General features: G+C 49.0%; 1 protein-coding gene across 2 annotated transcripts in view; it reads left to right on the top strand.

Moving 5' to 3' along the window:
- Positions 1-13,236, top strand: part of Ctdp1 (CTD phosphatase subunit 1) — a 61,574-nt gene that overhangs the window by 39,134 nt on the left and 9,204 nt on the right. For both annotated transcript variants that reach the window (XM_021151013.1, XM_029471970.1), the window contains one exon: positions 9,527-9,714. In XM_021151013.1, coding sequence (XP_021006672.1) covers positions 9,527-9,714 — 188 coding nt within the window. The remainder of the gene's footprint in view (positions 1-9,526; positions 9,715-13,236) is intronic.

Below are 13,236 nucleotides of genomic sequence, written 5' to 3'. Positions count from 1 at the left end.
GCCTTGGACTGTTTTATCGGCAGATTGGGGAAGATTTGGAACTTGGGGCCAAAAAAGCTTGGGAGTGCTAATTGCTTACTGGTCTTTCTGGTAGGAGCTTGGAAGATGAGATTGGTAAGAATAATGCAAACAATGGAGAAATGTTTCAGAGGGGAACCAGAATTTTTGCCCTTAGCTGGATTGGGGCTATTTATGGATGTTTTTGCTGTGTGCCTGGGCTGAGAGAAGTGGTTGCGATTGTCAGAGCTCAGCACCACTCAGGTGAAACATTCCAGACCTCGCTGGGACAATAGGAACATGTGTCCTCGGGGTCCGACAGAAGCTGCCAGGGAGGCCAGGCTACACATTGTGCTTCCAGCAGAACTTAGCAATGTCTGAGTCTTGTCCATGGGGTACCATTTTGAAGGCATAAAAGCCACAAGACAGAGAGAGCCACAGAGAGTGGCTGAGGTGTGGTGCTTGTGTACCTGTCTGTGGTGAGGGCCTGCTTAGGGAGAAAGACGCAGGAGTGAGTGTTACTTTCCAGTCCTCCCTGGCATGGTGGCAGGATCCTCACCCCATCACCCCTCATTCCTAGCTCTATTTACAGAGGTTTTGATGACATCGCCCCAAGTCCACATACCTGATGGAGCCTCCACTGCCACCTCTATGAGCAGGGAAAGCCAGCGCTCTTCCAAGCACAGGTCTGAGGGTGACATTCTCTGCCCAAAACCATAGAGAAACCACAGAACTTTAGAAAGCATTGCCTAGAAAGCAAATTAGAGATGGGAGTGGGCCAAGAAAAGTACAGCAGACACGTGCAAAGCTAATAAAAACCGACACCGTGCTTTCTCTCAGCTGCTTTAATCCTGTGTATATTTCTAGAAACATAGAGAAGCCAAAGATTCTTGACAATCCAGTGTAATCCCCAAGGTAGAATCCCAGCCTGGGGAGGGGGCAGGGCTACCTGCAGGCTGCTTTTCTGTGTCAGAACAAGTGGGCTTGGAGGATATGAGCTGCTCCGTCACTAGAAGCACTGGGTACGTCACCGGGTTAACGAGACTGCATCGCTGTTTGTCGTATAACTACTGTAATCGTTCCAGGTTTCAGGCAGAACAGAGGGTCCCCTTGGGTAAGGCTTCCGTATGCTAGAACATGCAGCAAACAGCACATAGATTATCATGAAACCAGGAACTTTGAATCATCCAGCAGCAATGCAGTTTAAGTTGAAGCAGTCAGCTTTAGTTCTTGATTGTTCTCTCTGTGGGCTGAACTTGGTCTCCCATTTCCACTGAAGGCGCTGCTTCACCTTAGAATAAATAACGTTAGCCACGGATAGAAATACCTCACCTAGATGGTCTCAAGGACGTTATGTTGACTCTGAGCTATTGTTGTTCTCTTCCCTCCCTGAAGAGAGAGGGAGGGTGGGCTAGCTAACCCTTAGATAGGAAAGCTCGGGGACACTGGAACAACATGCTTGGGTCTGAGCCGGCTTCTCAGTGAACTTAAACGGCACATGCCAGTTTACCAAGATCATATGCAGTACATTATCCAAGACAGTTATGGTGGCTAAGGGACTTCTCAGTCTTAGAAGAACATGAATTTGACAGCTTAAGTATTTAGCAGAACACAAGTTTTGTGCATTCTGCTAGTCTGACAACCTCAGTCCAGCTCATTGTCAGAATTTACACTCTAATTTATACTCCTAATTTATTCAGTTTGCCAGCCACGAGGAATCATGAGAACAGTTTAGGCACCATTATATGACCTCAGCTTCCTGAGTCCATGCCTGAGAGAAGAGGCATGTCATAACAGTGAAGCAAATCATAGTTCTGACTTGAGCAGAGCCCAACCATGGCCATTGTAGCTGACATACTGGGCAGGATCTCCACCGTTGAGAGTGAGTGCTGGCAGTCCCCACTCCTGTAATGTAATTGTTAGCATGCTACCAACAACCCTGACCCCCCTTGGCCATGGCTATCAGTTGAGGACAAGTGTCTGTGCATCCCAGGCCTAGCCAAGTAGTTCAGAGAAACCTACAGAGCCACAGGAGAGCACCAGTCCCTCCTCTGTCCCAAAGGTTCTACATGATGGGCTTGTGCCCCCACAGGCAGTCAGCAGGAAGACCCACTACCTAGCACATGGTCGCCTGTTCTCTGGCTCCCCTAGCACGTGCAGCAGGGCTCTCACGAAGGCCCACTGTAGTCTCTCGGATTACAGGCCGTGGTTGTTCCGTCCTTCCCAGACAATATCGAGTTCTTTAAAAAGAAGAGTCTCACATGGACGATGCCGTGTGTCCTTTAAAGCATGGAGATGCACAATCCCTTGTCACATTATGTAGGGACAGTCAAGCTTGGAGCAGGTGCAGCAGGCACTTCAACAGCCCTAAGCTGCCTGAATGTACCTCTCTAAGTATTGACTGCAGTGATTCCTGTCCTATGACTCACCTCCTGTTCTTCTAACTATTGAAGGTCGCTTGGTATAGTACAACACCCAGTCTTTGCTGGTGTGTGAGAAGAATACCAGAGTCCCTGCTCAGATGCAACAGCTGTCATCCATAACAAAGATGAGAATCATTTGCCTTCTTCTTCTGCTGATGACAAAGTTCAGTGCCAGGATGTATATTCTGTCTTAATTTATCAGCAGCTTTTCATTCCAGTAAAAGATAAAGCTTTCTTTTCTCCCCAGTAAGTTTGATGGGTGGTTTTTGTTTTTTGTTTTGGTTTAGTTTTGCCAGCAACATCTCCTTTAAGTATGGTTTAGTTTCTTGAACTAAAGGTCTGTGAAGCTAACCTCACTCACCATGCCATCTCTTCGCAGCTCTCTGCCTTCCACCTTGAAGTAACTGGGGTAGTCAGTCACTTGTGTGTGCTGTGGCCCCACAGAAGAAATTCTGCAGGCAGGCCATGTCCCCTGAGTGTGCACTGGATTGTGCTCTTTGAGGTGGTTCTCCTCAGCTTGCTACCCCGTGCCTCCTAGCGCCCCTTTAACTCAAGCTGAGGAACCATTGTTAGCATGGCTCAGGTGCCCACTGGCTTGATCCTTTGTTAGGCCTGACTGGTATCCTGCCATGTGGGCAGCACCTTAGTACTCCAGTGCCTTCAGCAGAGTCAGAAGTTGTATAAAACATTCTCAACTCTTTGTCTTTGTTGAGAGAAATAAAGTATTAGCAGGACCTAGTGAGGACTGTGTGTGTTGGCTTTTGTCTTGTACACGCTGAGCTTCTGCGAGTGGAAGGCAGACACTAGTGCGTGTGGACACAGATGCGGTTGGGGGGAAGGTGAGCACCGTGCAGGTGCATGTGTGGGTGAGCATCAGTGCAGGTAGGTGTTAATACAGTCAGTTCTGCAGAGCCAGCAGCTCTGGGCAGGCTGCTCTCAGGAGTCACAGCCTGTGCATGCGCACATGACTGCACTGTTTGCCACACTCAGTCCAATGGATAGAGAGTATCTTCTCTCAGAGTAAGGAAGATTGAGTTCCTTGTCAGCGCGGGGTCAGGCTTGACCTTGCTCATGCTGGGCATGTGCTCTTCTGCTGAACCCGCAGCCCGTGGTTAGGGTTTGGAGGCCATTTTTTTTTTATATTGTTTTGTTACTGGTTTTTATTTGGGGGTAGGGAGCATGCCACAGCATGAATATTGAAGACCAGAGGAGAATTAACAGGAGTGCTTCTAGAAGGTGGGCCAGGGGATAGAACTCAGGTCGTCAGGTTTGACAGCAAACACCGTTACCAGCTGGGCCTTGGAGGTTTTGTTTGTATGGAACGTTTATATGCTTGTTTAGGATGTATACAAGCTGTAGGCTTAATGGTTGTGTGCTTCATGCTTATGAATTAAAGCCGGTTGAAGAAAATGGATAGTCTGAAGCCTGCAAACTGGACTGCTCTGTACAGTCTCCATCTAGGCACCCTGCAGCTCTGGGGAGCCTGGCAGTGGCAGGCACCACGTGACATTATGGCATCTCATGCCTGAGCTGCTCTACCATGCTGACTCTGGGCACAGTATACGACCCTATCGCTAGTACATGAGGCCGGGGAGCAGCTCAGAGCTCATTCTCCCACTGTTCTCAAGTATGCACTGACGGGTGTGGAGCCATACCATCCCCCGTGCCAGGAGCACTGACGGGTGTGGAGCCGTACCATCCCCCATGCCAGGAGCACTGAGCTGAAGGAAAGGCAAAGTGAAGCTTTCTGAGCAAGGTGGGCAGGACAGACAGGCAGCCTTTGTCCTAGCACACCAAGGATGTGTGTCGTATAGCAGTGGCCTTTGACAGTCCAATTGTTTTGATGTCTTTACAAATCTTGAAAACATCTCTTCACGTGTATCTGAGGACTGTCAGTCTCAAAGGAGGGATCACCAGTTTGTGTAGATGCCCCTGAAATTATGAGTATGTCTGTGCAGAGCTGACCCGACAGAGTAAAGGCAGGTGCCAAACTCTCTATTTGCTACTGGGCATCTGGGAGCCCCAGTGAAATGTCAATGTTATCAAAGCCAGCTCTGTGGTTTGAGAGTTTGGTGGGGTGGGGTGGGGTGTAAGCGTACCGTTACTTGTGACTCTTGGAACTTTGTTAAGGCAACTCTGGTCCCAAAAACCTTTCCTGTTACTACCACTGCAGAGTGGGGTTGATGGTAAGTTTCTGAGGGGACCAGGGAAGGAATCACCTGTGCAGGTTATAAGCACAAACCGGTGTCAGGGTCACCCGGAAGCAGACAGGGGACCAGTGGCCGTTAGAACTGATAGAGGGCAGGTGAGTCACCTAAGCCCACCGGGGCTTGAGACAGTCCATAGCATTACAGGGTCTCTCCCATTCAACTGGAGCTTGTTCACAGAAGGCAACACAGATTTCATCTGTAAAGTCAGCCCTAGACAGTGTGAGGCAAGACTATGACAGTGAAGTGGTCAGAAAGAGGCTTGTGCAGCTTCTGTGGCCTCTGAAAGGTGAACGGTGACCAAAGAAGTAGAAACAACACCAAAGAACCAGTACATGCAGGAAGTGTGGAGAGCCACTGAAATCTATCAGTGGGACCATCGTAGGCAGGGCAGGGTAACAGGGAAGTGACATGCATCCTCAGACAGAACCTCAGGAGTGATTTATCCTGAAGATCACCTAAGAACCGTGGAAGGGAGTAGACGAGGATACGGGAACCCCAGTGTAGTGCTCATAGAGACTCTGACTGAGGACAGTGCAATAGAGGAGGAAGGGGAAATGATGGCTGAGAGTGTCTGACCTGAGGAGGAGGAGGCAGACAGCAGTCTCTCTGTACAGCTGAGCTGGCCAGGTGTGGAGGTGGCCAGGTGAAGTCCATACTGCGTCTGCTTCACGTCCAGACTTTCCCAGTGTTCTTTGTTGGGAACAGAGATGATTGGAGGTTGTGTTGGCTTGTGTGCATGGGGTGGGGGTATCCTCTGTCTCATAGTCACTAGCTAGACTTATGTAGTCCTTTCTTCTTAATCTGGTGTGTAGGTTCTCTGGATAGAGAGGAGGGTGAGAATTATCCCAAGGATTCCTATATACCTGGAAAAACTTTGTGCAGATATTTGTCAGAATGTAAATGCTTGTTTTCACGGTGGCCAAAACTTTTGGGTATTATTCCCCACCTCCTTCTTTCTGGTCTGTGATTCTATCTTGTGATTTGAGCAGGCACGGCTCCCGTCTGTTGTCTCATAGCCAGCCCCATGTGTTGTATCCTCTCTTGGACGGGATGTGTTTGACTCTGACTTGGGTGAGTTTGCAGGCTTCCCAGAGTGATTGATTTTTTAAATCAATGCTAGAGAATTCTGTGACTTCCATGATTTCATGTTTCTGCTTTACTGTCGTGGACAATCTGTTTATCTTCAGATTATTAACAATAATATAACTTGTTATTTTAAAAAGCCAGTGGGCAGAGATGAGACCTGAAGAGACGGTAGAGGGGTACTGTGGGGTACTGAAGCAGAGACGGGTGCATCACCCATGTCTCTGTACCTGCCTGCTTCTGGGGGAGACAGTCACCACAGGAAGCAGGGCCTGTGCCTGCAGTGGCCGTGCAGAGGAGCAGTCATCTGCAGCCAAGCACCACGCCTGTCTCTCCCAGTCTTTCCCATTGGCCACCGTCCTCCGTGGGTGACTGGCTGCCTTCAGACCACCCCCACCCCCCCAAGACTTGCTGCTCCTAGGTAGGGAATCTAAGCACATGTGACCCGTGCTTGTTGGGTGAGGGCTGAGTGTGTGTGGTTTATCCACAGTGCAAGAACACCATCCTGATCACCAGTGTTTGCACCCTAAGCTAAAACTGATGCTGTGAGAGTGGGAGTGTTCCACTGGACTCCACACTCGTCTGCTCAGGTCTGCTCCTGTTCTCATAACAGTACAACTGTTTATGTTTATATTGGACTTATATATAGTCAATTACCCTTTGGCAAAGGTCAACAACAGTAGTAACTCACACTGAATTAGACTTTGAAAAGAGCCTCAGCTTTGACCATGTACTGTGTACACATCTGATGGTTAGTGTCACAATGTACAACAGACATGTCAAGGCAATGTTTGGGCATATTCTGTTATTAAACAGCAGTCACTCTCACCTCTCATCAAGTTATGACTGGATCTTAGACAGTTACCCTAGTTAACCAAAGCTATTTAGTCAGCAGAGGTCATTGAGCCACTTGGTAACGGCATGTCCTACCCAGAATGTTCTTTGCTGGTATGGTGATTTCACAGGTCTTCGTCCGGCGTTTGTGCTTGGGTTTATGTATTTAGTTTTAAGGGGATAAGTGTTTGGAAGGATGATCCTGTGTCATTGGCCCTCTGTTTCCTGAAAATGTTGGTCCCTGGAGTTTTAGTGAGATGGCCTCATTGTATGTGAAAGCCTGTGAGAGGCAGAGACCTGAGGGTTATCATTTGTTTTCATTGCCCTGGTGTAAAGAGCTTTCTGGGGGTTTAGAGTGTAATTTGCATAAGTGCTGCCCACAGCCAGCATTTGTGTGACAGTTTTAAATCCTCTCGCGCAGTTTCAGAATACCTCAAGTTTGTTTTCCAAGTTTGGGGTTTTTCGCATGTTATTAAAGTTTCTCTTTGGCCCTCAAAGTATTTTCTGTTCATAAAAATAGCTTATCAGTTGACATCATTCCCCTTAAAATACATTCTACCACTCACTATATTGGTCTTCTGTGGTGCATGACAAGGAACGCAGACGCAGACGCTTCAAGGAGCCTCTGCCTCTCCTCTGTGTGGTCACAGGGTCAGGAGTCAAGTGCAGGGAAGTGGGCTCCCCATGGGGCCTCAGAGCATTCTTGTCAGCCAGCAAGCTCAGTGTCTTCCCTGCTCCTGCTGGGTGCAGCCTAATTCTCACTGTTGTAGGAGTGCAGTTCTCAGGGCATAGGCTGTCACTCTCCTTGGCATTACTACTAGGGCACTGGACCCCAGGGAGAGTCTCTTCTAGGTGGCCAAAACAGCCTGGTGTCCTAATATCCATGGATATTAGGACAAATGATAACCCTCAGGTCTCTCTGCCTCTCACAGGCTTTTACATACAATGAGGCCATCTCACTAAAACTCCAGGAATGCATTTGCCCTTGGAGTGAGAGAGAGTCCTGCTGCCACAGTGAGTGCTTGGCTCCCTGCTGACCTTCATGTGCCCACCACAGGTGGTTCCAACACCATCTGTGTATAAAATACAAGGCGTTGTCCAACAGCAGAAAAGTGTGTGGAGTTCCCTCTGTCCTTGGTAACATCATCGAGAAACTTCTAGAAAAGAGTGACATAATGCATCCATAAATACATTCAGTTTTTCTGTCAGAAGGTTCTACTGCTCAGAATGTTGGTTCTTTAGAACAAAGAAATCAATACGTTTATGTGGGTTCCAGGTCCATTGATAAAGTTTAAGGGTAGTAGAAACCTGTTCTTGGAGGTCATCTCCTCTGGGCAGTCATGTGAATGGTCGCACTTTGAAGGCCTTCCTAGTCCTCTCTGGTAAGGCTGGTATGGAGCCATTCTCTGGGAAGTTCTGCGTACTCTCCCTCTGCTTTCTGTACAAGGCTCGGAAGAGGCTGTCTGTCACTCTTGTGCAGAGGAGGAGGAAGGGCCGCGGGCTTTGGGCCCCTTGTGCTTTCGCCCTTTGGCTGTAAAGTTATAAAAAGACAGATTCTCAGAGAGCTGTCTCCTGAACGTGGCAGGCGGAGCCACAGATGCTGTCTGTTGAGAGACACTGCAGTTGATGTGCTGTTTTGCCATTATTTGAAGATTTGAGGACTGAATTGGCTATTTGTTGATTTTTTTTTGTTGTTTGTGTTTTACATGTCATGTGCTTGCTTTTAAGTTTTGCCTTAACATTTAAAACAACTTTCCTGTTGCATATTTTAAATTAAGTTTCTTACAAATAGTTTTCAAAAGGCAGTTGACACATTTGTAAAAGAATGCCTTTGGAAAATTCATGTCATTGCCAAACAGAAGCCTGGTTGAAGAGGCCAGACTCGGTGTATGCCCACGGTTGTGTTTGGCTCTTAAGGTGTTTGTCCCGCTAGGTCTTGAGACAGCCAGCAGAGTTAATGAATGCTCAGGTTAGCTGTCTGCCACACGGGAATGCTGGCATAGGTGTTTGAATGCCTTTCTGATCAGCTACACAGAGGCTGGTGGCCTTGTGTCTCACCCAGGTTGCCCCTTGACCTGGCAAAGCTGTGCTGTGCGTAGAATCCCCCAAGGGAGTTGTTCATCAGGACTGATAGGCAGGGTTCTAGCACATTATTGTTGCTGAAATTCAATAAACATCTCACTGGTGCAGCTGGATGCAGCCCCGCTCTACTCTGTGGCTTTCCTTTGCCCATTTCTACAGTGCAGGAGAAGAGCTGAGAGCTGGGGCCAGAGTGCCAAAGCCAGGTGCTGGCTCTGTTCCTTGTCTACATAGCATCAGCTCCTATATGCACAACAGAGGAACAGCAGCCCCTCTTCTCTGGTACTGAGTTACAAGGTGGTTCACTGTAGTGTAACCCAAGTGAGGCTCCCCAAATGCCTGCTTGTCGTCTGGCTTCTCTTTGCTGTACCCCCCCTAAATTCTCTGACCATGACACCTCACTTCACTCTACCTGCCCTCAAATATCTATCAGCAGCAAGAATTCCAGGTAGGCCTGTTCCTCCTCCCACGTGTCATATGCCCAGCTTGAGGTAGGTAGGAAAGAGAGAAAGGCCAGCCCAACACAACTGCACTCCAGTATCTCGGAGCTGCTTCTCTTGGGAAATGCACAGCCTGAAGGCTGCGGGTCTCACTGATGAGGTAAACGGCTAGCAACGCACAGAAATTCTATCAGTATAATATGTGAGAATGGAAGCTACCATCCCTCCTCAGGACTCAAGTGTGCAAGCTGCACGGGCATTTCTGAATGAGCCTTAGTACACCTGTGCTCTTGTGCTGTCGTTTAAGCTTAGTTTCAGTCCCCAGCATGCAAGTAGAAGACAGAACTGAGTCTGCTCTTGTATGACAATGGTGTGAATCCGTTGCAGTCCTTCCTGGGCAGTCCTTTCCTACAGAAAGCCAACCTGCCAGACAACCCTCTGACTCTCCACCTTTTGTCAGGTCGACGACATCCTTGGAGAAGGCAGTGATGACAGTGACAGCGAGAAGAAGAAGCCAGAAGACCAAGACAATGAGCAGGAGAGAGCCCCGAAGCCTAGGAGGCCCAGGGCCCCAGGGATCCGAAGAGAGCAGCCTGTAGGGTTGCCCTCATCTGGCGAGAGGAGCACCACTGGCATGCGTGGACCCAGGTAAGGAGGGTGGGCAGGGGCCTGGACAGTGGAGGGAGAGAGTTCAGGGGAAGGCAAACAGCAGGCAGTGCCGCACATCACAACAGTGGGAAGGGAGAAAAGAAACCTTGACCTGTTTGGCATCCTCGGCACTGTCAGACTGTTAAGACATTCATGGGAACTAGGTTCTAACTGTGTTCCCAGTTCTGCACTGAGAGTTCTGGCTGCCCTGCCTCAGGATGAGGAAGTGGCCTGAGCTGCACCCTTGGCCTTGCGTGTAGGAGCGTGGTCCTATGTTCCAAGAACCTACCCTTGAGCCCACGGGAAGCAGCTACCTTGTCCCCCGTCCTCCTGTGTTCAACCATAAACACTGATGGTGTGCTCCTGCCGTGGGGACCTCTTCCTAAGTATAGGGGCATTGTGACGCTGAGCTTGGCAGTGGGTGTCCTGTCACTAGTGGGCAGTCAAGAGGTGGAGCAGGACTCACGCAGCTCCATCTGCTGCTGTCAGAATGGCGTGTAGGGCTTTGTCAGGTGTTTGGAAGCCGCACGCGCATGTCTTTCACGCTCCTAAGTGACTAGTTTGTGCTTTCTCAATTGGCAGAATGACCTCATCTCTGCTGTGTGTGTGTTTTAGCCTATCATCTGCTTCTGCCTCCATATTCCATGGTACGATTGCTAAATAGCTTTTGTGCATATAAGGTTCCTTGTTTCACGGTCTTCAGGAGCATGAGTTTCTATCAGCTGCTTTAGGCCTTGTCTTTCTGACATCAGTCTTAGTAAAAGTTCGCCTGCTTTAGTAAACAGATAAGGACCTCCTGTCAGTAGTAGTAGTGTGCTGTTACTGGATAGTGGCAGGACATATCTTCAACAAGTTAGTTTGCCTTTAAAATTTGTTTTAACAAATTGACATGAATTTGTGTAAAATTCAGAAGACATTACAAGGCATAGAATAAAAGATGATCAAGTCAAGTGTCCCACCCCAGCCCTGTGCTTGCCCTGTCTACATTTTCTCCCTCTTGAGCTGCATTTTCACTGTTAAAGGCCATGCTTTTTAACCTTTCCCTGGCCTCAGTCCTGCCAGTGTAATCGTTTCAGGGTTAATTAAATTATCGGACTATGCAGTATTTATTGTGACCTAAATCATTCCATAATCATCTTTGGTCTCTTCTTGATCTGATAATTATCTCACTTTTATTTGCTTAGTGTGTGGCTGCCTGTGCAGTACAAAGTCACACATCACTGTTGTCCTCTCTCACAGCTGCGGGCAGGACGCTGAGCTCAGTAGTAGTGTGCTAAGGGCCCTTTTAGAATAAACAAAATAGAAAAAAGCAAAAACAAAAACCTGGCTTCATCAGTGTCGGTATGCACATGCACAGCTGCATGGCAGCCTTGCTGCATCCATGTAGCCTTGGTGGGGTAGCCCTACAGCCTAAAATACCCAGTGAATACGGATGCTACCATTTTAGGGGACAGAGGGACTAAGCCCCACTTCACTGGGCGCTCGGCCTTTGGATGTGAATCCACTAAGCCCACGTGAGTACAGCTGCTTTCTGGCAGGGAAGAGCGTGCTGTCCTGTGTCCTTGTCCAAGAATTCCAGTAGTGTAGGCCCTTCGCTGCCTTGCCCTATTCCCTCTCTCTCGGGCTTGGGGTCTTGTCTTGTCCTTGGTGTCGTCCTTTGTGTGGTCCTCATAGCTCAGAGTGTACTGCTGACTTCCACCTCACATGCATGCTCTGTCCATAAACCTTAGACAGGCAGCTGAGAGAAATGCCCAGCTCAGCAGTCTGGCAGAGCCTCCGTTTACAAAGAAAAGCAAACAGGATACATCCTAAGGGTCTCTCCTTGAGCTGTTGTGCAGCGGCTGTGTGGTGTGGACGGAGTGCAAGCGAGCGAGCTGAGTGAGGAGAGCAGCAGGGGAGCTGCTTAAGTCGGTGCTCTCAGAGTGCAGCACTCAGAGAGAAGGCTGCGGCTGCGGTCACCCCATAGTTAGAGGCTTGGGCCAGATGGGATCGCAGCTGAGCAGGATCAGGGTTCTCGTTATGCAGTTAGGAAGGAGCACTTTCCAGTCTCATTGAAATGCTGCAGAGTCATGTCACATTAGGAGAGATGTGCAGCTTCTATACTAGGTCATGAGTCATGGGTTTTGGTAGGTATGTCTTCATGTCTGGGAAGACAGTAGGGTCTGTAGGGAAGCTTGGGACCAGCCTTGGAGAGGGAATTATAAAGGATAAGTCTGCTGCTAAGATTAGACCCCTTACCCCCTTGAGAGCCTGAATGTAAGAGGGCTACATGCTGCTAATAGTCTCTGGCACTATCAGTCAGACAGAAAGACTGTAGCTGTCCCCATAGGCCTGCTGGAGCCTTGCTCTCACTACTTGTCCTGCCCATGGTTGCCACCTCTGGTTAAAGAGGTCACATCCAAGCCACATCTCTAGACTTAATTATGTATGCATGGAACTGGAATTGAGGAAGACTCTAGACTCTGTCTTGGGTGTAAGGGGTGCTCTGCTCTTGAGCTGAATAGGGCCACCAAATGTGTCCAGGGGAGTGGGGTGGACAGGGTCTGGTCCCTGCTCTGGTCTCTGCTCATTGGGCTCTTGGGCACATCCCTGCCTGTATTTTATCTACTCTACATCCCCATTTTAACATTATTCAGTGAGAAGTCAAGCTGGTCTTGAACCCAGGCTGTGCCAGGGTTAGGATGAGCCTCTAAGCAAAACCCCCCTGATTTAGGAAGAAGAGTTTGGGTGTAGCTGGCCTGGGTGCACAGTGGTGCAGCATTAGATGGATTAGCCTGGTAGATGCTCACGTGATTGCAAGGGAACAGGCCTGTCCACCCACTGGCTCCTTGGGTAAGAACTCCTGTTTCTGTCATTGCTATTCTGTGGTTTTGACTAATTATTTTGGAACTTAAGGGCAGAAGAACAAATATTCCACGGGCTGAAGGAGAGCTATCTAACACTAATTACACTCCTCACCTTCCTCCTGCTTGTTCCTCACCGCCAACACCCACGTCATCCACGGCAGGTTTTGCAGGGAGAGCTGCAGGTTCCATGGCCTCTGATAGCTATAATGGCTGACAGAGCCAGCTCACCTCTTAGAAACTGGACAGGTCCCACTCCTGTCAGCTTAGCGCCTCTCACACTTGGAGCTCTCACATCTCTGCAAGTTTCTTAATAAGTCTGCCCCTCTGTGTGATGAAGCCTTGCAGCTGAGGTGCAGGTTTGGTATGGTGTGGTGCTCTGTTGGCAGCACATCCTGTCAGGCTCGCACGGCCAAGCTGTTCAGAAGCAGCACCGTGTAAACTTGACAGTGACTAACAGGAAGACGACTATTCTCTGCCTATCTACCAAGAAGTGCTTCATCCCCCTCACAGCAGCACACGTACTTGCCTTCTCTGTGCACATTCCTTAGGGAAGAGAGCTAGCCGAGCTCTCTAGGTGTCTGCCACCCAGGTAGGGTGGTCACACAGTGAGTGCAGCATGGCCCCTCAGGTGTGGTCCTTCATAGCTGTCTTCTTTCCACCCAGGTAGGGTGGTCAC

Source organism: Mus caroli, chromosome 18 (assembly GCF_900094665.2).
Source record: "Mus caroli chromosome 18, CAROLI_EIJ_v1.1, whole genome shotgun sequence".
In the NCBI taxonomy this organism is placed as follows: Eukaryota; Metazoa; Chordata; class Mammalia; order Rodentia; family Muridae; genus Mus; species Mus caroli.
Note: the sequence above shows the minus strand (reverse complement) of the source record. Positions and strands in the feature narration are given on the sequence as shown.